The sequence below is a fragment of the Carassius gibelio genome, chromosome B16, assembly GCF_023724105.1.
Source record: "Carassius gibelio isolate Cgi1373 ecotype wild population from Czech Republic chromosome B16, carGib1.2-hapl.c, whole genome shotgun sequence".
NCBI lineage: Eukaryota > Metazoa > Chordata > Actinopteri > Cypriniformes > Cyprinidae > Carassius > Carassius gibelio.
In genome coordinates, this window is record NC_068411.1 from 17,938,449 (window position 1) to 17,963,585 (window position 25,137).

At 36.8% G+C, this 25,137-nt stretch overlaps 2 protein-coding genes across 3 annotated transcripts; one reads left to right on the top strand and one right to left on the bottom strand.

Annotated features, from left to right (window-relative positions):
• The first annotated feature begins 1,919 nt into the window (after window positions 1-1,919).
• spaca6 (sperm acrosome associated 6) lies at window positions 1,920-13,627 on the top strand. 2 transcript variants are annotated; one of them, XM_052578009.1, is made up of 9 exons: window positions 1,920-3,555; window positions 6,516-6,602; window positions 7,260-7,331; window positions 7,598-7,621; window positions 8,493-8,570; window positions 9,136-9,236; window positions 11,614-11,770; window positions 11,869-12,049; window positions 12,368-13,627. In XM_052578009.1, exons 1-9 carry the CDS (start codon window positions 3,342-3,344, stop codon window positions 12,465-12,467), a joined length of 1,014 nt encoding a protein of 337 aa, XP_052433969.1. In that variant the 5' UTR covers window positions 1,920-3,341; the 3' UTR covers window positions 12,468-13,627. The 2 variants fall into 2 exon arrangements, 1 of the variants encoding a protein (XP_052433969.1); XR_008157328.1 differs by lacking the exon at window positions 1,920-3,555 and having other exon boundaries at window positions 6,284-6,602; window positions 9,136-9,180.
• A 6,860-nt stretch (window positions 13,628-20,487) lies between these two features.
• Window positions 20,488-24,455, bottom strand: has1 (hyaluronan synthase 1). Its single transcript, XM_052577989.1, has 4 exons — window positions 23,781-24,455; window positions 23,468-23,693; window positions 22,821-22,953; window positions 20,488-22,140 (listed from the first exon to the last, which is right to left on the bottom strand). The coding sequence occupies exons 1-4, from the start codon at window positions 24,444-24,446 to the stop codon at window positions 21,465-21,467; spliced, it is 1,701 nt and encodes a 566-aa protein (XP_052433949.1). The 5' UTR covers window positions 24,447-24,455; the 3' UTR covers window positions 20,488-21,464.
• Window positions 24,456-25,137: the final 682 nt, after the last annotated feature.

Consider the following 25,137-nt stretch of genomic DNA (forward strand, 5'->3'; position numbering starts at 1 on the left):
ATTTGTCTCAGGAGTCGGTGAATGTGTCTTTGATTTTCCAAAAGAAAAAAAGAAAAGCTCCTCAAGCTGCTGAGGTTTTACTGAAGCTCCTGGTAGAATCACACAGAGGATGATGCCACGGCTTACAGCCTCTGCGGTGAAACATATTGCAGTAAAAGTACCCATCAACAACACCCCATGGTTTTATTATGACTGACACAACACAGTTTGGTGCAAACATTATGTGTGTACTGCTCTCTGTGCACCTTCACTGCCTGAAGGAAGTGAGGGTGAAAATCTGAACAGCGCAATGCAGTCCCCTTTTTCCAGGTGCTTTAAATGAGGTTTCGAAGACAACAGAAAGAAAGGAAGACATAATTGTGCATTTTTAATTCCAGAAGCATGGTCCTGTTTTTTCACAGTATGTCTCTTTGTCCCTGAGACCCTTAACCTGTGAGGTCAAACTAGGTCACAGGTGAGGTCCTCAGGAACAGGGCTGCATGCACCGTCATCCCAGAAAGTCAAACCAAGGAGAAATATTTGCATTTTTATCATGCCGGTAAATCAGTCTTAGCTATATTTACAGTAGCTGATTAAACATATGCTGAAAAAGATCTGTTTTATGTTTAGATTTAGCGTTATTGTACTGTAAATTATTAGATTGTACTCTGGCCCTCCAGTTGTGGTAGTGACTACTGGGGACACACCCTATTGGCTGGCTTCGTGTTCTACACAAAGAAAGGGTCCAATAAGAAGACAGCCAAGGGTGGCGACCCCATAATATTATCTTCACTGATATTGTCTTTCCGTTCACACAAAACAAGACGGATGTATTGTACAAACATACAAATGTGTTGATCCATATGTCATGTATGTATGTATGTCATGTACTGTATGTATCTCTTCTCCCCTTTATCGATACCAGTGACTTTTTAGTTTCATTTAGAAACTATAATATTTTATAATATTTAGAATTAGTCTTATTTTTAAATTTTTAAACATTTTTTTAATCATTTTTTATTTCAGTTTATTTCTGATATTTAAGTTAAATAAGTTTAACATTATATTTAATATGATGATATGATTCTAGTTCAGTATAATAGGCCTGATCTATACCTGATGCTCTCGCTGTGCTTTATTTAAAACATTTTGGCAATTTTTTATGACTTTTATATGTGCATAATTTGTTCAAACATCAGTAAAGCCATTTAAAATTAAACATCTCACAAAGCATCACCGGGGACTTAGTAGTTGTTTGGTGCAATTATTGTGTGTTTTCTAATCTCAGTGACAGCTTGAATTAAGAGAGCTGATTCTGAGCAGCCTGAGCCCCTTTTTTCAGGTATAATTTGTTCACCCTTATCAGTGGTCCTGTTTTTAATTAATGCAAATCGAAATTAAGCATCCCACAACATGTTGGATACAAAGATTTCTATCACAAACCAAATATAATAACACTTAATAATATAGAAAAACTCTCTTGCATGTGACGCACATTCAAAATCACAAATGACAAATGAACCTGGGAAAAAAAGAGACACCGGCACTCCATGATATGTTCATTTTTCAGTGAGCCCTCTCTGCCTTTCTGGCCTTCTGTTGGAGAGCCAGCTGTAGAATTAGCATCTCAGGACAGTGCAGTGCAATGCTACCTGTCTTCTGATCATTGCTGTCTGTTCTCTGGCAGACCTGTTGTGGGGCTCCTGCTCACTATTGATTGGCTTGTCTTTGCAGAGACAGATGAATGCATTAGTACCCAAGTCGCTCCTGCCACTGGAAATATATTAACTTCATGTATTAGGTACCCTGTCTCGTTACCATGGCGACACTTTGGAAAAGATGGGAGGGGGGTGGAGGCAGGCGAGGGGGTTTTGGGGTGATGGAATGGGGGGAGGGGTGTGGGATATGGGATGCAGTCAGCTTGTGGGCTTGATTGGTAGTCTCTCTGTTTCTCAGACACACATACACAAATTGACTATGTTGGGGATCCTATTACATCAGATTTTTAAAATATGTTTATGTTTTAATTTTCTATTAATATTTGAAAAGGCAATTAAGCTTTTCCAAATATCTCACCCATTATTTAGTTATTGTAAATTTACGTTTTGTCTTTTCCCTTTCTTTTGTCTGCTACTCAGAGAGCAGTGGTCGATCACATGCAAAGAAAGCATTTTCCTTTCCCTTTGTTCCGGTCAATTTGGATCATTTGCAATAGCACCCCACCACCATCATCAACAGGCACACAGGCATCACCCTCTCCCTCCCTTTTCCCTTCTCTCACTCTCTCTCTCTCTCTTTCACACACACACTCCCCATCTCTTTACTTTGCAGCAAAATGGTGCATAATGGGAGCAGGAAGAGGGTTGAAAAGACAATGGAGTAAATTAGCAATATTTCTTAATGGGGGAACACTCCACAAGACCATGAACATCACAGACGTATATTGCTTTTGTCTGGAATCACTGCAAGCTCAAACTGAACTAGCCTCACCTAAAACCTAATAAAATTCTGTCGCCATTTACTCACTTTCATGTCCTTCCAATCCTGTATGACTTTATATTTTTCTGTGGAACGTAAAAGAAGATATTTTGAAGAATGCTGGTATCCAAACATTTAGGTTTTCACTGACATTGGTTTCTGTTGTATTTTTTGTCCATATGAAATCACTGATCATTGGTCACCAATATAGCTAAGTCTGGGTACTGCCATATTTAAATTATGACAGGAATGAAAACGAGGCTGCGGGATATCGAAGTACTACAGCATGCGTTCAATGCTTGAACCATTGTTTAACAAAATACCTATTGTGCAGCTGCTGAAACATAGACAAAAAACCCTTAAAACTGTTTTTAAAGTTGTGAGTTGGTGAAAATGATGTGATCTATTACATTTACGCAGTGCGTACAATTGTATTAGTCTTTCCCTCACAGCCTTGTTTTCATCTAAATTCAGCGTGTCATCTAATCTGACTAGATTCTTTCAAATATATTTTATGTTCCATGTAAAAAAAGAAAGTCATGCAGGTTTGAATTAGTAAATTTTTTTGAGGACTATCCCTTTAAGGATCATACACGCGCCTATATAGTCATATAGGCCACACTTTACAATGAACTAGAGAAATTTAGTTTTGCTATTTGTTAATAAATGTTGATATATATGTTTATTGTAACACAAGAAATCACTAAGATTACTAAAATTATGTGTATTGCCAAAGTCCCTTTGTCATTCCTGTCAAATTTTCTGTGCCCATCTGATAATTATTTCGTCATGATGATGTAATCCTTGATGTAAACAGAATTTTCAAAAGTTGTTTAGTTTCAAACAGGTTGAGGAATAATATAACAGGTCCTTGAATAACAGAAATGTTTACAATGATCGTTAAACTGTTGCTTTTCAGCTCTGTAATTAACACAGTTTATAATTGCTATCAGTGCTTTATTGATGTCGACGACAGTCTTCGTATGTGCTGGGGCCACGTTCTCACCGACTACAATATAAGGAACGTAGACTCTTGTTTCAAAACACTCGATCGCATATTCAACAATGAATCGAGAGTAATTGAAGCAGGAAAAGTAGGTAATAATTAATAAATTAAATACTATTGGTGTTACTCTACTAAACAATAGACTACGGTAGCTACGAAAAGAATGTAGTATGGTCTCGAGTATCTTTTTGCTTTTAATAAACTACTTTATAATAACAATAACCGAAATTATATTAAAGGTGCTGTAGGGAACTTTTGTAAAAAAATATTTTTTTACATATTTATTAAACCTGTCATTATGTCCTGACAGTAGAATATGAGATAGATAATCTGTGAAAAAAATCAATCTCCTCTGGCTCCTCCCAGTGGTCCTATTGCCATTTGCAGAAAGTCATGCGCTCCAGGTAAAAAACAACCAATCAGAGCTGCGGTCCGTAACTTTGTTTGTGTTCAAAATGTAGAAAAATTAACATAATAAGCGAATACACCATGAATCCATTTTTCAAACCGTGTTTTTGGCTTGTCCTGAATCACTAGGGTACACCTATAATAAGTGTTTATATTAGGACTATTTTAGATTGCTTCGGGGGTATCGCGGCGGAGTAACCCAGTACCTTTGTGATTCTGAGAAGGGTATTCCTGCACAACCGGAGGCTACAGTTACAGGACCGCAATTCTGTGACCGCAGCTTTAGGACCCTAGTATTTTTGTGACAGCGCCACCTACTGTACTGAATCAACACTAATTAAAGATGGACGACGTGGACAGCAACCAGACGGTGAGTATCGATATTTAATTAAGTTTTATTTTATAACGTTTAAACGGTGCAAAGTTTACATAGTGAGAACTGCTACCTATGAATTAATAATTAATTCCCACCAAATTAAGAATTTGTGAGCTAGTTTTATTAATTACTACGACGTTAATTCGTGGCTATGATTTCATAAATTATAATTGTGTTTTAATGACGAAGTATTATAAGTGAATCTAGCCTGCACATTAATTAAACTTATCAGATGACAAGAGCATGGTTGATGTACGGTTTGTAAGATTTACCTGCAGCTTAATGTATTAGTGTGAATACTGGCTTAATAGTCGTTGTTTTACCATATTTATGTATAAAATATATTTCACAATTAAACTGCACTGACTGCCTAGTTGCAGTATGTGTTAGCCTGTTGTTTTGGCATTGTTTTGCAATGATAAATTAGGCATTTGGCAATTTTAATAGTTTGTTACAATTTGGCCTAATCTGCAGGTCTATTCCACATACAGTTATACATTGCTATCATGTGTTAGTTTCTGTCATGTTCTGCATGGCCAATATGAAGTGATTTTATGGATTCGATTAGGCTCATTGTAGGACAGATGATTAAAAAAGGCACTAGGGATATTTTCATGATCTCAAAATATTCTAACAAGTACACTCTCACTTTTTCAAGATACATATAACAATCAAAAAGGGAAATCCCTGCCCGAATTGAAGAGATGCACCACATGCTGCAAGGACTTTCACTTTTCATATATATATATATATATATATATATATATATATATATATATATATATATATATATATATATATATATATTCCAGTTGAATATGTTAAACAAATGTTTCTTATTTATTTCTCTTTGTCTCTCGCTCTCTCTTTCTCTAGAGTTGAAGCCTACAGCCATTCTATCCATGCAGCAACTGATGGAAAAGGGGTTCACTTTGGTGCTGTTGTGATGTTGTCACAAAAATGACATGTATATACTGTACAGACTAAGAGTTTGGACACACCTTCTCATTCAAAGAGTTTTCTTTATTTTCATGACTATGAAAATTGTAGATTCACACTGAAGGCATCAAAACTATGAATTAACACATGTGGAATTATATATGGAATTATATACATAACAAAAAAGTGTGAAACAACTGAAAATATGTCATATTCTAGGTTCTTCAAAGTAGCCACCTTTTGCTTTGATTACTGCTTTGCACACTCTTGGCATTCTCTTGAGCTTTAAGAGGTAGTCACCTGAAATGGTCTTCCAACAATTTTCATAGTAATGAAAATAAAGAAAACTCTTTGAATGAGAAGGTGTGTCCAAACTTTTGGTCTGAACTATTATATATATATATATATATATATATATATATATATATATATATATATATATATATATATATAATATGGAATATGTATATATGTATATAAATAAACATTCTTGAATCATTCTTGTGTCTTGTCTTGCCTCTCAACAACTTTTAAAATATTGGCAGTAATTTAGTGACTCCATATGCTGATTCCAACTTTAACTTACCTGATAATGAGCTAATTCACCTTAAGGAAGTGAATCAATATACTGTATAATTCAAGAGACAATTCAAGACTTTTAAGGTTCTTCATTTTTTACAATTGTTTTAACATTGATATCATCAATTTTACAAAATTGATATTTCATTTATATTTTGTGTAAATTCATGTTTAAATTTAAAATTGTGACTCACTTAGTAATTTAACTCTGCTGCATTTTGAATCAAAAATCACATTTAAAAACATGCTACTGAGATTAATATATTGATGCTTTATACAAAGTAACGTGACTGCAAACTAAACCAACAGGATACTAGAACTGCGTTCCTGAAACTGCAGCCATCGCTATATTGGCCAGTACGGTAGGTGGCGCTGTCAGGAAAAACTAGGGTCCTAGAACTGCGGCCCAGATCTGCGGTCCTGAATCTGCAGCCTCCGGTTGTGCAGGAACATACTATTGGTGATTCTTCATAGACATAAACAGAGAGAAGTAGCTCCGGCTACTATGTTCTTACGCAAGACGCAAGCAGTTCTGTTTATTAACCGCTAGAGCGTCAAAAGTTCCCTACTGCAGCTTTAAAACGATCTTTCAGTAAGCAACGTTATAAAAAAATCCTTCAGCTGGAATATAACGTTGCTTTGTAACAAAACGCTGAAGCTGATATTTCTTAGAAAAATAGTGTGTTATTTATAGTGTGTTCAGAATGTGTACAGTTTCTTGCATATAATGTTTTTGTATCTCTTTCACAGGGAGAGGCTATGACTTGATGCTGAAGAATATCTTGATGGCTGAAATTATGCCTATAGTGGAGGAATTTGACCAGCAGAAAAATTATGGTAACAGATTTATCTAATTACCTGTTTCAGCAACCAAGTAATAGACTAACTGTGTTTGTTTGGGACCAGATCTGTGACAATTTGAAAGGATTTACCCTGAGTCCACAGAGTAGTAAATATTTCCTTTCAGACATGATTCATTGGAGATAGTAAGCGTGACAATCCTTTATCAGTGTTCTCCAAGCACTTAGATTCTAAAGGGAAGGCCTAGAGACTTGCATAAAAGTGATATGTACAAATGCGAAATGATTGCGTACACTCACCACACCCAGATACACAGAGTGTTTATGAGATGCTGGGTGTTGTAAAGCTGTAAACCTGTCCGTTCTAGTGGTGTGATTGCAAGTATTACATAATTTATAGACAAATTGTTTATCCCTTGGAAATGATACATTTGATCGTTTGAAGACGTTTTTCCCCAATTATTCATTTTCAACAAGAACTGCTTACTTGAGGTCATTTCTAATCATTCAGTGATTTAATTGTGGAGCCCATTTTCCCCTCAAACTAAGGAATGCAAAAAAGACCGACTGGAACTGGCAGGAAATATCAGTGAGAGATCCAGATAGAAACAGACATGTAATCTTTGACATACACACTTTGACTGAAATTCAGATAAATGGCTCTGTCCTTCTCCCCTTTCCCCCCTTCTTTCAGATACAGTTTATGAGTCCAGGCTACAGGCAGCAGCAAACAATTTCATTGCTGCAGCCTCAAGGCTGCCCAGAGGTGAGACTTACATTATCACTTCATTGCTTTTGCTTGGTAAACCATGAAAAACTGGACCTGAGCCTTCATCTTCAATATTGCAGCTCTCACTTTTCCCTATAAATTTCATTACAATTTCCGCTTATCTCACTCTTAAATCATAGCAAGTTCTCCCACTCCAAAACTCAATGCACCCAGCCACCTGAGTATTACTGACTATTATACCGTACATTCTTTTCTTATGGATATTGCAGTATCTAAAATATGTTTTTTATCGTTTCTTGCAGCATCTGAATGTTTCCCCCCATGTGGTGAGTTGCACCTACAGTATATGTGTCATGACCCCCCGATGAAGCAAAAAAGTGCTTGCTATGTAATTTAATGTCCTCAGATTGCTACACTGAAATCTCTGAGGAACCTTTAGGCATTTTAAGTTACTTCAAATGTCCTGTTGAGTACTCCAGAGACTCAGTATATAGTGACAGCAAACAACTTCCCTTATGATGGTGTTGCTGTACATACCAATGACTGTCTTTAAAGTTCTTGCAGAAATTTATGGGTTGCATCTTTTCTTTAGTTGTTTATCAGAAACAATTTTTTTTAAACTAGTGCTTTCATGAAAAAAAAATTCTCAAAGAAAAAAAATAACAAATTGTTTAAAGAGTTTAATGGTTAAATTAAGCTTTAGTTTAAATATTTCAGTTAATTTCAATTAATTGAAATCATTAAACTCGTATGATATAATATGATTCAAGAACTAAATTTTTTTTACAATAAAAGGAACTTATTGTCTATTCATTTATTTATATAAAAAAATGATTTAATTAAAAAGTTTTTTTTTTGATAGATGTTAAACCAAAATTGTACTTATTGTTGTGAAGATTTTCTGGCTGTACAGTATCAAATAATATGGTGAAATGCTCATGGAGTTAATTTAAAAAGCTCTGGAAATTACGTTCATGAGGTGTCATGCATGAATGAGAATGTGGATATATTTATACATTTTTATATATATATATTTCTCACTGTATAAATGGCTATTTGAATGTGAAAATATGAAAATGCCTTTTTATTTTAGAAAGGACATCATTGGGTTCCGGCCATGTAAAGTTTTTTCAAAGACTACAAAAACCCCCCCAAAAAAACCAGTGCACTATAAATGGGATCAAATGTATTGTTAAGGTTTCCAGGTTCAAGGTGCTGTTTATAACTGCGTGACCTGTCAGTACGACTCCTGTGAGTTCCCGCTGGATTGCCCTGGTGAGTTGACAGGCTCCTTTACATGTGTGCAGTGTTCTGTTCAATATATTATGATATGTTATTCTATGCAGTCCCCACTCCCCCACTCTCTCCACACTTGACATGATGGATATGTTATAACTCGACCTGACAGAACCACCTCTGTAATTATGTAACGGCATTTACGCAGCCCAAACATCTACAGCTTTTAACTCTACTTAGGAGCACAGCAAAGTTGTTAAATGAAACCTTGGGCCTTGACACACTTTTACACATAATATAATTTCGCACAGATAGCCCTGTGGGTCACATAAGATGGCAGGCCTTCTCCCACACACTGTGATATTCATTTCCACTCAACACAGCTACAATTATTGCTCAGTGTATCGTTTCCTTGGCTGCTCTCACCAGAGGCTCTGCTTAAATATTATAATTAGGTGAATGGTGGGTAGACTGTGCTGCCTCTGTTCTTCTGTTGACAAAAGGCTTTCAATTGCAAGGTGAAGTGTTACAGATCTGAGTCTAATGTATTGCTGTGTGTTTGTGTGTGTGTGTGTGTGTGTGTGTGATGTATGTGCTTTTACAGTGAAGGAAATCAAAGTAAACGAGAACAACAGGACTCAGATGTGGTGTAAGGTCCCTTTCCTGCTTCCCACAGATGCAGAGATAATCTGGAGATATTCAGTGGTGATGAGAAAATCAGTTCAAACCGTGAATAGCTAACATAGTTTATATACAAAACTAATAGTAATTATAATAATAATAATTATTATTATTATTATTGTTATTTATAAAAACACTTTTTTTTTATTCAGGACACTTGTTCAGTTTCAATGAATATTTATTTATCCATTCATTAGTTTTCCAAATTTAGCCACTCAGCATTTTTACAGGCCACAGTTTTGTTGTTGGACAAATTACGTTTAACATAACTTAATATTGCATACATAATGTATTTACATTTATTTCTAGGTCATCTTTGGCCTGATATTTTCCCTAACCATGTTAAATACATGCATCATCTTTCATATCAAATTCTTACATTTTATTAATCATTTCACTCAATATATTATGACAATATAGGGCTGTTACCAATCAAATTAAATCAGTCTCAACAAAACTGATCTTTCCACTGCAGAAGCAGAAATGACTGGAGTGGCATTCAGATGCAGTTACAAAGTCAGTTCAATAGCTGAAATATAGCAGGAATTAATTTAAACTGCAAAATTCTAACAGCATAAATAATGTTGTGAGCTTGGTGTTTTAAAATATATATTTAATATGCAAATATGAAATGTTGGAGAAAATGCAAAGATAATGTACTAGAAAAGCAAACTGCCAGTAGGTGGCAGCAAGCAACTGTCTTAAATAATGAGTCATTGAAGCCTCAAACGAATTGTTCAGACGGTTGATTCATTCAAGAGTGAAACAAGTGCCTGTCTTTATGAATGAGCCACTGAATCACTGACTCAAATGATTCAAAATTCACGAACAAGAATCTTTTAGTAACAAAACACTGCTGTGTGTTGCTCAGAAATGCTCGACTGTTCTGCTGTGATCTTTGTTTGGAACTATTTTCATTAACTAAATCGAGCAAAAACAGTCAACGTTGACAATATATCCCTACATTAGCCTACATATCTTTATCCTTACAAATTACATTTTTATTTCTTCTGCGCGCAGTTGTCTTCGTTTGTTTTAATTTCTTGTGAGCCTCAACTGGCGCAACCTTGTTGTTACTGTTGATCATTCTCGCTGAAATTTCGGTGCTTTCATAATTGGATGCTTTAATCAGATTAGTTGTCCGGTCAGGCTAGTAAAATTCTCTTCTTTCACTTGCCCCTTCAAAAATCTACTTGTCTAAGACAAGCATTAATGTTGAGCTGTGTTACTGTAGGCCTATATAAAATTCAACCTGCTAAAGTGGGTAGTGGGAGTCACTGTGTTACCCGCCACAGCTGGAATCCACCCACATTTGGCGGGTTGGCTGGTGTTAATGTCAAGCCTTATCTAATTTATATATCAAGCCAAGTTCAAGTCAAGTTCAAGTTGAGCTTCATTGTCATTCCACTACGTGTTGACATACAATGGAACAAAATGTTGTGCCTCACAGGACCACGGTGCTACGTAAATACAGACACACAACAATGAAGAAAAACCAATACACAACTAACCTAATGACAGATTTTGAATATGAATATACTATATATAAATGTTTAACAATCCAGGACTAAAAAAGAAAATATATATATAGACTATATGAATGCTTCACATAATACTGTACCTGTGCAAAGAGAAACATCGTGAGTCAAGCAGCTGGCTGGGGAACAGTGCAAGATGATTTATAGTGCATGAGCATGTAAACATACATATATGAGTCTTTTGTGGGATTATATATGTTCAGTAGTGTGTGTGAAAAGTGTCTAGTGCACAAAATAATTTATATAATTACATAATAATAATTTAATGTCAACAGCACCTTTAGAATGAGTTCAATACTTACTTTACCCTCTGTATATTTGGTATATTTATTCATTCATTCACTGTCAGAAAAAGGGGTACAGTAGGAGACCTTTTCTGTCCCCCAAGGTACAATCTACACTAACGTACCCCATAGGGCTTATTATTGGACCTCATGGTACATGTATTTACCTTTTTGAGGGCCGAAATGGTATATGTTCCCAAGCCTATGCCAAGGGTACAAAAGCTGTAGCCTTGAGGGTACAGCCCCAGTGACAAGCCATTGTACCCCTAAATGTACAATTATGTACTTTATTTTCTGAGAGTGTTCCTTAATTTAATTAAATGCAGTCAAAATTACAGTATGTCTCCTGCTGAATTTACCAAAATTAGAGGGGGCTATAGCAATATTATTTTCTCTTTATGCAGACAAAATTACAGTGTATTTCTTACAGTTCCAATTACTATTCATTCATTTAGCATGTAGTAATATTTGATGCATATTTACATGTAGAGTTGAATGTGACAGTACTTTTAAGATCATCATTTCTAAGCCTTTCCTTCCAACTCTTTCTGTACTTACAACCACTGAACTGACATTAAGGAGAGAACGGTGTTGATGGATCGGTTTGATGAGGTCACGGTTGGAGTGGACCCACTTTACTTCATCCCCTCTGCCCGGCCAGAGCACTCAGGCACCTACCAGTGTGAAATATTCTCCCAGGAGCACTCACTCGTCCGTATCTACTACTACCTCACCGGTGAACACTCACATCTATGAAATCTAATTACATTCCTGTGATGTTGCTAGTACTGACCACTGTCTATACATACCAACTATCTGTGGTTTTCACTTCAGTAGTCCCTTTGGCACAGATAGGCCATGCAGAACTACAGGGTGTCTTTGAACAGGCTCTCCTCCCAGGAGGCCGATTCCCTCCCCTGTCCTCTACAGATCCATTTACCTTATGGCTGCCCAGTCCTGCGCTTGTCACCACCTGTCTGACTGCAATGCTTCTGCTGGTCTTCTTAAGTCTAGGGTAAAAAAATCTTTATTTCTGGTGTAATTATTCTGTGTAATTCCTATTTGATTTGGTTTGAACATGAGAATATCTTATAGCAAGGATCACCAAACTTTTTAGTCTGCTGAACCCCTTTAACCTAAAATATTACCTCTGACCACCCATGAGCTTTTAAGTTAAAAGAAAAAATAAATAAATAAAAAATACTAAAATATAGTCTTTCTTTATTGTACAATATAATTTATTTATATTTTCTCTTGAATTTGGGTTTGAAATTTTACCTAGACATGTTTTTACAAGTTTACTGTTTTATTAAAAATATCTCTTTGTCCATAGGGCACTACATTGGTTATCTTATCAGACTGGGAACAATGAGTGTGATCCAGCCCAGGAAACAAAACTCACAGAAAAGAAGAAATATTTGATTCACTGCTAACAACAGAAATGCAATTAAATATTAAGGCACAACTTGTTTCCCCCGTAAGCATTTATTTCTATTTGATTTTGGACCAGATTATTAAAGACTAATTGAAATAGTATTATATAGATGTCAGCTTTTGAAAATGAAGAAGAGAACATGTGTGAGCCAGTGAATCTGAGTTTATGAGTGAGGCTCTGCCCACTACATCAAGTTATAAAGCCTCTTTTATACTACTAAATATAGCCAGACGTGACTCAAGGCGTTTCTCCTTTTAAAGTCTTTACTCAATGTTTTGCTGCTGTTGTCCCAACAACCCATTACGAGGGAAATACTTTATTGTACAGGGGATTGCAACTTTCTGTAATCTTTGTTGTGACGATGTGTATTTTAGAGCTGCTACATCTTTTTTTTTTTTCTTTTCCCATAAATTCCGAATACATTTAAATAAGCAGGTTTTTAGGGATGAACTTTGTTGATCACTATCATCACCACTGGTCATATTTCTGCTTCTCGTCTCATTTGGCACTTCTTTACCTCTACTTATCTACCCTGAGATAAGATGATGTCCGCCAACTCAGTGCTGAAGTCATGACTGTTAAGAGAAACCACCCAAAATAGCAGACTACACAATGTCAAAGTGAAGTGGAAAGTAGTAATTCAAAGGCGCAACCTGTGCCTGTGCCTCTGGATTTTAATGTGTGAAGATTTCATGTACAGAAAAAGTCTCAGTTGGACTGTAATAATTGGTACTTGTATGTCAAACAAATACATTTAGACAGAATTATATGATATAGATATAAATATTGTTTTACAAGACTTCTATTGTTTTATTCTTCCTTTTGATGTAATCATTACAAAGTTCTGAATGTGAAAAAAGGCAGAGTTTCCTTGAGAAAACAAACTATCCTAACTATCAGATGTGACATGGAAACTTAGTCATGTCTTCAGAGACAGTAATGAGGACTGTTCTTTCCAAAGTTATTAAAAAAACTGTCAAAATGTTTGATGACTATCAACATGAAATGACTGTAGAGACAGAAATGTTTTTAAAACACTGCTGGAATCCAGCAGAATGTGCCTTTAATTGGATTTCAATTGAAGTGAAAAAAAAAAAAATCCATGGGAACTGTCAGTCCTGTCAAATCAAACAATCTGCCAAACTGCAGGCAAAAATATAATTGCATATTGATCAAAATATGCAAAAATAGAATTTAAACAAAATGATTTGGCAATATATAATAAATACTGCATACCACCTGGGAGGTCTTGTTTTGCTATTTTTTCCATAACTACAGTTTATTACATATTCTATGATATTTTTCCCTTTGTTTAATTTACATTGTATTAGTACAGCACACAGGATTAATTATTGATAACTAAGTTACTTTACTGTAATATAAAATTGTATTTATTATTTTTATTTTAAATGTTTAAATTATTGTAAGTGGAAAAAAAAAATTCTCAATTTCTCACCTTCATGAAAAAAAGAAAAATAAGTAGTTATTTTGAACAATGTTTTAGATGTTTTTATTCATTCAGCGAAATCAGCTTCAAAACACTGCACCACACATATACAATGGAAAAACATTTTTCAAAATATCTTCTTTTGTGTCAAAAAATCATTCTGGTTTGGAATGACATGAGGATAAATTATTTATGAATTTTCACTTCTGTCTGAATTAAGTAAAAAAAAAAAAACACCAACAACCAGTTGTAAAACCTAAGTATCAATTATTATTCTTTGTAGTTGTTTGTCATGTACAAAAATATCAGTACAGTAAAGGTTGCGGTTACAGCGATGACATTCATTTAATCAGTGAAGCTGAATCATTTGTGGTTGCTATCGTGGTCTGGTTTTGTTGTTGCATGATCAGTGTGTGAGAGGTTAAACAGAAATGACAGTTGGATGAATTCACTTTGTGAGTTACACACAGCATGTCTTACTCACAGGAATCCGTTTCCTCTTTTAATCATTCTCAGATGGCTCGTCTGGGTCTGCAGACCCTCTGACGCAAGAAAGCGAAAGGAAACAGGGCGGGCGGGCTCTAAATAATTGCAAACATTTGTGAAGGGTAAGGCATCATTTTTGCCATTGGTTGATTACCAGTAACAGAAAGAGGTTTAGATTTTCTCAAGCATAATCATGATGAGTGTTGCATGTTTAAGTCATTGCATCTTTATATCCATGCCAATCTTTATCTGACCAAATAAAACATGACTAAACCAAACAGAAACCACTGGCTGGAAAATCGCTGGCTGATGTCAGTAGTGACCGTAGTATCAACCTCTCAGTGTTGAATGAGTAAGAATGATACAGGGCAGGTCCATTACTGGAATTTTGCTAATGAAAATATATATTTTTTTATATATATAACCGGAAGAGCTGTGTTAAGCTCAGGTTGGTCATCTGAGTCATTTTCCATAGAATATGCGTTTAAAGTTCTTAAAAGTGTGGTCTGTTTCTCGGAAAAAATAGTAATTTCAATCAGATTCCATGCATCCGGGAGTTTCCCATACCATGCATGCAGAAGTTGGTCACTTGAATTTTCTACATTTATCAACAGAAAGCTGCTTGGTGTGAAAGTGACTTTTACTTCATATCTTTACACTATTGACATTGGACCTTTTTCGCCAACAAAATCTCATAAAATTTTTACTACTGACCGCACCTATGTTTACTGTTCCTCATCAATCTGGTGAATTTTGCATAAGGACGAAATTATAATAAACTATTTTATTGATTTCAAGCTTTTCATGAAAATTTGTCACATTGACCAACAAAATCCTGATAAGTTTATATGTAACTTACATTATTGAAAGTATTGAACGTTAACAGTGGACCTTTCTTGACAGCGAAATTTGCCTTTAAACCTTCACAGTTTAGAATATTACATGAGAAATGTTAATTGTATATATATAATATATGTATATATAGTGTATATGTATATAAATGTGTTACAAACACGCCAGGTTCCACCTCCACTCAATCACTACACACGCCCTCACCGGAATACTGATCACATCCACCTGATCCTCATCACCACCCAATCACCTCAGCACTATAAAAACCACACACACACACTCAGTCATTGTCCGGTCTCGTTCGCGACAAGGTCTTCTTACCTGTACGCTAACTCTAAGGACTAACTCCTCTTCTACTTACCTCTCTCCAGCGATTCTCCGGAGATCCAGATTCCCAGTGTGCGTGTGTGTTGTTCACCTTCACCCCTGGACGTCTTCACCCAGCCTGCACGGATCCATCCTCTCACTCATCCTTCACTACCTGCTCCTCTGCTTGTGTCTGTTTAATAAACCATTTTATCTGTTACTCCTCAGCCTCCCGAGTGATCCGTAACAGATGACCGGACCTTCACCGGCAGGCACAAGCATGAGCCTCACAGACCCCTTTCAAGATCTGGTTGATGCACTCCGAAGAACACTCATGGCTACACCTGCATCCCCAACACCAGCGAACACTATACCGTCAACCATGCCAGCACTTCCTCACCTTCCATTCACGCCAGTCCCATGGCCAGGCCAGTGCCCTACTCTGGTTCGGTGGAGGAATGAAGCGGTCTCCTCCTACAATGTTCGCTGGTCCTAGAGATGCAACCGCACTTGTACCCCACTGAGAGATCTAAGGTAGCCTTTGTTATTTCGCAGCTGCAAGGTAAAGCACTACTGTGGGCAGATTCTATATGGACTCAAAATAACCCAGTTATCCAGTCTTATTCTAGCTGCATCGACCATTTCCGGGAAGTTTTCGGCAGACCAGCTGGACTCTTCCATTGGTGAGCAGCACAACCCCGTAATTTCCTGGAAGACGGGCAAAGTCCTGAAGTGGGACGACGCCTGTTTCAAAAACTGCATCTCCGGTTGTCCAGTTCCAGCCACACCTTCCCCTGAACCACTTCCAGTCTGTTCCACATCAATAGAGAGCCCAGTGGAAAATCAGTCCATCGCAATCCCTCACTGCTACGCCCCCTTCAGTGACGTCTTCTGCCCCAAACGGGCCTCCAAGCTGCCTCCACACCGGCCGTCCACAGAGGCCTTCCACACCCTCAAGGAGGCCTTTATAACCACCCCACTACTGGTCCTTCCCGATCCCGACCGACCCTTCGTTGTGGAAGTCGATGCCTCAACCACCGGAGTGGGAGCGGTCCTTTCTCAGCAGCAGGGGAATCCCAGCCGCCTCCACCCATGTGCCTTCTTCTCCCGGAAACTCAACCCGGCGGAGGTCAACTATGACATCGGCAACCGGGAACTGTTGGCCATCAAACTGGCTTTGGAGGAATGGAAACATTGGTTGGAAGGAGCCAAACACCCCTTTCTGGTCCTCACAGATCATAAGAACTTAGAGTACCTTCGAGTGGCCAAAAGACTAAATCCTAGACAAGCCCGCTGGGCGTTATTCTTCACCCGCTTCCATTTTACCATCTCAAATGCGCACGGGTGAAAAACGTGAAGGCTGACGCCCTTTCCAGATGTTACGCCCCCGAAGAGAATCCCAAAACTCTGGAAACCATTCTTCCAAAAAGAGTCATCGTCTCTCCTATTACCTGGTCCTCTGAGACTCTTCCTCCTACCGAGCCAACCACCAACACCCCGCCAGGTTGCCCACCGGGACATCAGTATATGCCCAGGACACGGCGCACACCACTCATTCACTCTGCTCACACATCGCTTGGCACTGGTCACCCAGGGGTCAATGAAACCCTCTCGTTGCTGAAGGAATGCTTCTGGTGGCCCAACATGGCCTCGGATGTCAAATCCACTTTCTTGCAGTCTGTGTTCTTATGACTTTATTTTGTAGTGCGTAACTAATATGCTTTGAATAAAAGTATCCTTTTTCATTAGGAAATGCAATGGAGTAAAAAGGAAAGTTGACAGAAATATAAAAACTCAAGTAAAGTATAGTTTCTCTCAACTTTTTTTTCTTTCAGTAATTCAACTTGAAACTCATGTATTAAATAAATTCAGTGCACACAGACTGAAGTAGTTTAAGTCTTTGGTTCTTTTAATTGTGATTGATTTTGGCTCACATTTAACAAAAACACACCAATCTCAAAAATTAGAATACTTCCAAAAAAAAAACATTTAGTGAATTGTTGGCCTTCTGGAAAGTATGTTAATTTACTAAACATGCACTCAATACTTTGTCGGGGCTCCTTTTGCTTTATTTACTGGTGGAGATGAGTTTGTGGCACTGCTGAGGTGGTGTGGAAGCCCAGGTTTCTTTGACAGTGGCCTTCAGCTCATCTGCATTTTTGGTCTATTGTTTCTGATCTTCCTCTTGACAATACCCCAAAGATTCTCTCTGGGGTTCAGGTCTGGTAAGTTTGCTGGCCAGTCAACCACACCAGCACCATGGTAATTTAACCAACTTTTGGTGTTTTTGGGAGTGTGGGCAGGTGCCAAATCCTGCTGGAAAATGAAATCAGCATCTTTAAAAAGCTGGTCAGTAGAAGGAAGTGTGACGTGCTCCAAGATTTCTTGGTAAACGGGAGCAGTGACTTTGGTTTTCAATAAACACAATGGACCAACACCAGCAGATGACATTGAACCCCAAATCATCACAGACTGTGGAAACTTAACACTGAACTTCAAGCAACTTGGGCTATGAGCTTCTCCACCCTTCCTCCAGACTCTAGGACCTTGGTTTCCAAATGAAATACAAAACTTGCTATCATCTGAAAAAAGGACTTTGGACCAATGGCAAAAGTCCATTTCTTCTCCTTAGCCCAAGTAAGATGCCTCTGACATTGTCTGTCGTACAGGAGTGGCTTAACAAGAGGAATACGACAGCTGTAGACAAATTCCTTGACACGTCTGTGTGTGGTGGCTCTTGATGCCTTGACCCCAGCCTCAGTCCATTCCTTGTGAAGTTCTCTAAAATTCTTGAATCCATTTTGCTTGACAATCCTCATAAAGCTGCGGTTCTCTCGGTTGGTTGTGCATCTTTTTCTTCCACACTTCTTCGTTCCACTCAACTTTCTGTTAACATGCTTGAATACAGCACTGTGTGAACAGCCAGCTTATTGGCAATGAATTTTTGTGACTTACACTCTTTGTGAAGGGTGTCAATGATTGTCAGAGACCATTTTGAAGGCTCAGGAAACATTTGCATATGTTTTGAGTTGATTTGCTGATTGGCATGTCATCATATTCTAATTTGTTGAGATCATGAACTGGTTGGTTTTTGTTAAATGTGAGCCAAAATCATCACAATTAAAAGAACTGAAGACTTAGACTACGTCAGTCTGTGTGCATTGAATTTATTTAATTGTTTCACAATTTGAGTTGAATTACTGAAATAAATTAACTTCTCCTCTACATTCTAATTTATTGAGAAGCACCTGTATATTTGCAGGGCATGTTCCTACAATGATAAATGGTTTATTAAGTGACTGGGATAATTATTTACCAAACCTTGATAATTATGACATTAGGGGGTCATTGTCAGCAATTACATCATGCATTTTGACGTGGCTAATAAGCTCCACCCACTTCAAGGGGAAATAATTTAAGTGCAAGTCTGATATTTTTATGAAAGTCATGTACACAAGTGATCAAGTGATGGAAATGTTATTGTAATAATTTTTTCAACCCAGCTATTGTGAAAACATTGTAAACCCTATAGAATAGAATAGAATAGAACAGAAAATAAATCAACTTTAGTTTGACTTGCTGAGACTCACAGTCAACAATTTCTCACTTCCTTTAATTGACCAATTATTTTTTGTTAAATTGTTTGTTTTATTGGACATTTTGTTAACAATTTCCTTAACTACCTTCTAGGCCTTGAATGCATTGCTGTCTATGCAGCATGGGAAATCTTTCAGATTTCATAAAAAATGCCTTAATTCTTGTTATGAAATAAATTAAGGTCTTAAGTGTTTGTGAGGACACGAGAGTGAGTAATTAATGATTGATCTCTGGATGAACTATCCCTTTAATACCTCTGAATCTTACTGTCCTTTTTCTTAATTTCTCAAACATATGGTTTAATATTCAGAATGTTTTTATTTCTGTCATGATTAAACATTTTTATTACATTTCAGTGAAGGTCAACTCTAATCACATTGCACAGCAGATGTTTCATGAACATAAAAACATTAAATTCACTGTTTTAAGATCTATTTTTTTATTTTTTTTTTTACATCCTAAAAGAAGTGCTGCCTTTTGAAAACAAACCAAAAAATCATAAACCTTAAACGTTTGAGGTAATACTCTTCTCATGTGATTCTAGGTAAAATCTCAGGAGAAATAAAAGTGTTCTTCCATTATCTACTTAGAGTGCTCTGTTTTCATACAATAATTTTGTACATAAATGTTTAGTACACTTAGAATATTATCTTAAGAAATACTAAAGAATAATTTTTAGTATATTAAGAACAAACTTATTGCATGAAAATAGAGCACTTTACATTATGGAAGTACACTTTTTTTTCTCCTGATATTCTGTAGTTAGTGCTCATATAGTTTTATAGAGATCATTACTCAGTGTTTTCCTTGTTTCTGGCCATTTTATTTTTGTTGATGGTTTTAATTCTCAACCTCCTATATAATTGGTGTCAAACTTGGTTGCCTTTGGTAACAGTCTAAACATGGTACAACACAAACTTTCTTTATGACATTATTTGCATGAAGCAATTACCCTAAAATGACTCCCACCCTGTTTTGATTTAGTGTTCATGTGTGACAAGATGCTGTAAACCACACAAAAGGTTAAATCATTTACTTTGGGTTGACCATGCACATTATCCCACAGGTCAATTATGGCCATAACATATTTGTGGTCTGTTATCCTACAGTGTTATTGATTTAGCTGTAAATGACACCCAAACTGATTCATGTCACTGCTGTTCTGGATGTACAAATGTCAGGGAATCCTCCCTTAAACTGTATATTGTTCAAAGATTGTGAAACTGTCTTCAGTGTTGCACCCTAGTCCACGTATACGCTTTGCATATAAAATTATGTTTAAAAAATGTAGGCAAATAAATCTGTTTTGTTTTTCATTTGATATTTTTTTTCCTCCAAACTAGATCTGCATTTTAAATGCTGCGGTCATTCCAGCAGTGCAAAATATGAAATATTTACTTATATATACATATTACATATAGTTATTTTAATCTGATAATAATTCATGGTAGAATTGTTTTGTGAGGTTTGAAATAAGTTCAGCACATTTTCCTTTTAAAATAATTTATTTAATCTCTAGTATTGTTTAAATATCAAACATTTGTAAATTCACATTTACACAATATTCCTGCCAAAATAACTGATCAATAAATAGACATACCGAACATATTCTATTAAAGTGCTTAAAAACATCATACAAAATACAATTTGTCACATTACATCAGAAAAGATTAACAAGTACAAAAATAAAATAAAATAAATAAAAACATTTGGAAATACCTGCACAATTGTTTGTCATGAAATATTTGTCATATTTTTCTTAGCAGTCATTCTGAAAATATCAAATCCCAAATTATCACGAAAATCACATGATCAGTGCTGCTCACTGTGTAGTATTTTTGTTTTATCTTTGTTCTATAAATAATGTGTAACAGGATGTCTTAGTGTTTCAACAATCAAACAATATCACTTCACTAAGCTCAGTGATGTACAGCAATGTTCAAATTCCCTCACTCATAAACATTTTCTATTATTTGGGGTCAATACTATATTTTATCAGTTTAAAAACATACAGCATCGATGTTGACTGTATGATTGCTTTTTGCACATTTCATATGGTCATTATATTTCATGAAGGCTGGTTGCTTCCACGTCATTTCTGATCTCTGAATACTTATAGGCATCATAAATGGCATAAAATATGTGCAATGCCAAAACAACAACAACAACAACAAAACAACAAATAAAGAAACAAAAAAGAAAACAGTTTAAAAAGTCTATAAATAAAATTGCATGTAAACCATTTAAAAATAAAAAATATAAAATGTGCAAGTGTTCCTTAATAAATAATGTGCCCAAATATTAGTCTTATACATTCACAGTGTAACTCTGTGAACGTTTTCGGAATAATCTCCGAAACCACATCCAATAGAGGCAGAGCATTACAAGCCAATAGCACACATAAGCTGCGGCTCCAAATATCAAAAACTTGATCTCCTCTTTCTTTCCGTCTGTTGTCCAAGGCTTAATGCTTTCCTTGTAGATCGTGTACCCCAGGCCTCCCAACAAGATGGCCGCCCACACTGACAGAGGTGCCAGGGGGATATAGTTCCCCACCATCTTACGACGGCCCGATGTCCCCCAGCTGCTTTTGTTCATGGTGATAATGGCAAAGTATTTGGCAGGCAGGAGGCTGGTCATATAGAGAGCAGAGTATAAGGACATGAAGAGCATCACTGCATTTTGTCGTAGGATGCAGGCATAGGCTGCCTTTATCAGACCAATCAACTGGATGCAGCACAAGACCCACAAAATGTCCCACAGAGTGCCTGTCCAGAAGAGCTTGATAATGGTGGCAGTGACAAAAAAAGGAAAGATGCCTGAGACAATGGATTCGTAGGTCATCCACAAGTGATGCTTGTGCCACCACATAGCATTATACAGCCATTCACGGAAGTAGGATTTGGTCCAACGCGTCTGCTGGTTGAGCCAGCGCAGAAACTGAGCGGGAGTCTCCGTGTAGCACTTAGAACGGGCAGTGTACCTTAAAGAAACAGAAACTCAGTTAAAACATTCCTGTTTGAAATTCATTCATTGTCATTTGATTATTTTCCACTATTTGACCGATTGGTTCCAGCTTCCATCACCATTACAGAGCACATCATTTTCAGAACGATTTTGCAAAGTTTTTGTCTATTATTTATGCATTTATCAGAAAGATGTCAGCTGAACAAACAGTCACAGACCCATTTTCCTTCCTGTTAAAAATTAAACATAGCGTAGATCATTTTACATTTCAACTAATTTCGTACAATTCTGTATGATCTGCTTATATCCTGCTGGTTAGGTTTGGGATGGACCTTCAACAACATATGTTTCTGTATGTATCACATCATACAAATAAATAAAACTGTCACTTCATGAATATGATCACTTATACTGACAAAGAGATCAGGTTGATCATACAGAGATGTAAAGTTCGCAGAATAGCTACAAATAACCATTTTTGATGAAGCATCAGTTTTAATAAAAATTTGTATAAACTATAATATTGATATTATTGAGCACCCTCATCATATCACGGCAGATGATCCTATTTGAGCTGGGAATGGTTTGTAATTGTAACGTGCCAAACAGTGCTCAATTTGGACCATTCTGCCAAAAGATGGACAACTGCTCATGTATTTAGCTTTAATAATAATTAATTGTGAATCAGCTACTTACTTTGTAGCATAGCCCATGCTTAGCATTCGATTGGTGAGATGCCGGTCATCCCCGAAAGTACAGTGGGTACCAAGAAACGTCTGGTTGTACCAGGATTCCAGGAACTGCTGCAGCAGGTCATTCCTATAAAGACCTGAAGAAAAGACCATGAAACTCAGACAAAATATCAAAACTCAGACCTGATCAACAACTAAAATAAGCCAGCTAGATCAGATCAGATGAGAACTGATCAATCCTATGCCTTCAACAACATTTGAATCAGTGTTTCACAACAACGGTGTTCTGAGTGAACCAAAGACTTAAATACTAGGGGGAAAAAACAAGTTTTTCTATTTTATCCATCTGGAATTAATTAGACTGAACAAAAAGAAAAATGGTTTTACATGCTAGAATGAAACTGAATGATTTAGTTTGCTACAACAATGCCTAAATATTGTTTGGCTGTTGATTAATATTATCCAATAGCCTGTAGTGGCATCCGTTGGAAAGTAATTTTGTTTCAGAGGCAATGCAAGTTATTGGATTAAAGATTATGAAGACAAATTTTCTTTATTTGAACTAAGCTACACAGATGACTCATTCAATATAAGACTAGAAATAAGCATTTAGTACATAGGCTCAATTACGTCGAAGAGTTTCTGTGTTACCTAAGGGGCCGCTGATGCAGGAGACACAGTCAAAGAAGGACTGGCAGGACCTCTCAATGTTAAACGCCATCCAGTAGCGCAGGCTGCTCATGAAGCTGATATAAGAGTCTTTAAGGTTAAGGATCATCACATCGCCTCCCACGGCGCCGTATTTCTGGTTGCTCTCCAGCACCTTGCAGAGCTCCACTGTAGCCAGAGGGTCTAATTTTGTGTCTGAGTCACACACCTGATTAAACAGCAGAATAAAAAGATTTCTTAAAGTATTTTGTATATACTCATACACATTTAATGCTCAACCTTAAAAATCACTAACCTGTATATAATCCACAGAAGATCCTAGTGCCTTGAATGCTGTATACATCACTTCCCTCTTTCCTCCCCATTTTTGCATGATGCACACACACTTCTTAGTCCTGATGAGTTCTTCAACCTCTAAGCGCTGAGGGTCTTCAAACACTACTTCATCTTCTGCTGCATCCTTTTCTTGCCCAGTGGGCTTCCAAGAATGGTAGTTGTTCTGCCATATACAACAGCCAGGATCCTGGTCTGCAAAGACTTCCCTGAACATCTCCATCATGTAGAGGTCATCTTCTGAGTTCCCGTCCACCACCATGACAATGCGTAGCAGCTCCGATGGATACTGCAGGTTCCGTACTGACTGAAGGCACTCGCGGAGATAAGCAGGGTCCTCCTGATAGGCTGATATAGTAAAGCCAATGGTTTTCGTGTAAGAGCATGGTTTGCGTCTTGCATTCATGCGCCGATGCTCCACAAAAGCAAAAAGGCTCTGAATTAGGACGTGAAGGCTAAGAAGCACCCCATAGAAACCAAAGGTGATGATGTTATATGGAGATGAGGCTATCTGGAAACCATGGATGTATGCCCATAACATCACACCAAGTACCAGGAGAGCAAAGAGAAATGTGAGAATGGCTCGGGCCAAAGAACCAAATTTCTTCAATAGTGGTTTGATGTCCATTTTTTTATGAAAATGCTAGAAATATAAGGGGGAAAGTAGTAAAAAAAAATACTTTTGTATTCAATTCTCAGTGATGCTATAGTCTAAATATCAACTAACATGAAATTAGATGTAAATTAAATTAATGTATGTAACGTAAATATTATGTATTATATATATATATATGTATGTATAATATATGAAAGCAAAAAATGTCAAATAAATTTATACATTTAAATAGTATAGAGCTGATATCCACATACCTATTCAATCGGACAAATCTTTACCCAGGTTTATTCACTCCTTCTTTGACCTGCTCTCCTCCTGAACTAACTGTTCATTCAGGACCTAAAGACTTATAGTCTGGCTCTGAGCACAGGAAACATCCTTCTGCAGATGTGTAATGAGCTGTAAATGGGGCTGAGCTCAGATCACGCCCCACTCAAAGGAACTCCATCCATGACTCATAATGCTCTACGTCAAGACTCGCTACTCCTCTTTCTAAATTTCAGATGTTCTGGGTGTTAGTGTTGGGTCAGTACATATAACACAGATGATGAGTGACTGTCATCAGTTTTGGTCATTATGGATTGTATTCCTCTGTTAAAGTTCAACCTATTTTACAGAATAGTCATATTTCATAAGGTGTGCACATCTGATAATAAATCTAATCTGATCACACACGTTTTTGCACTTTATATTTAAAGATGAA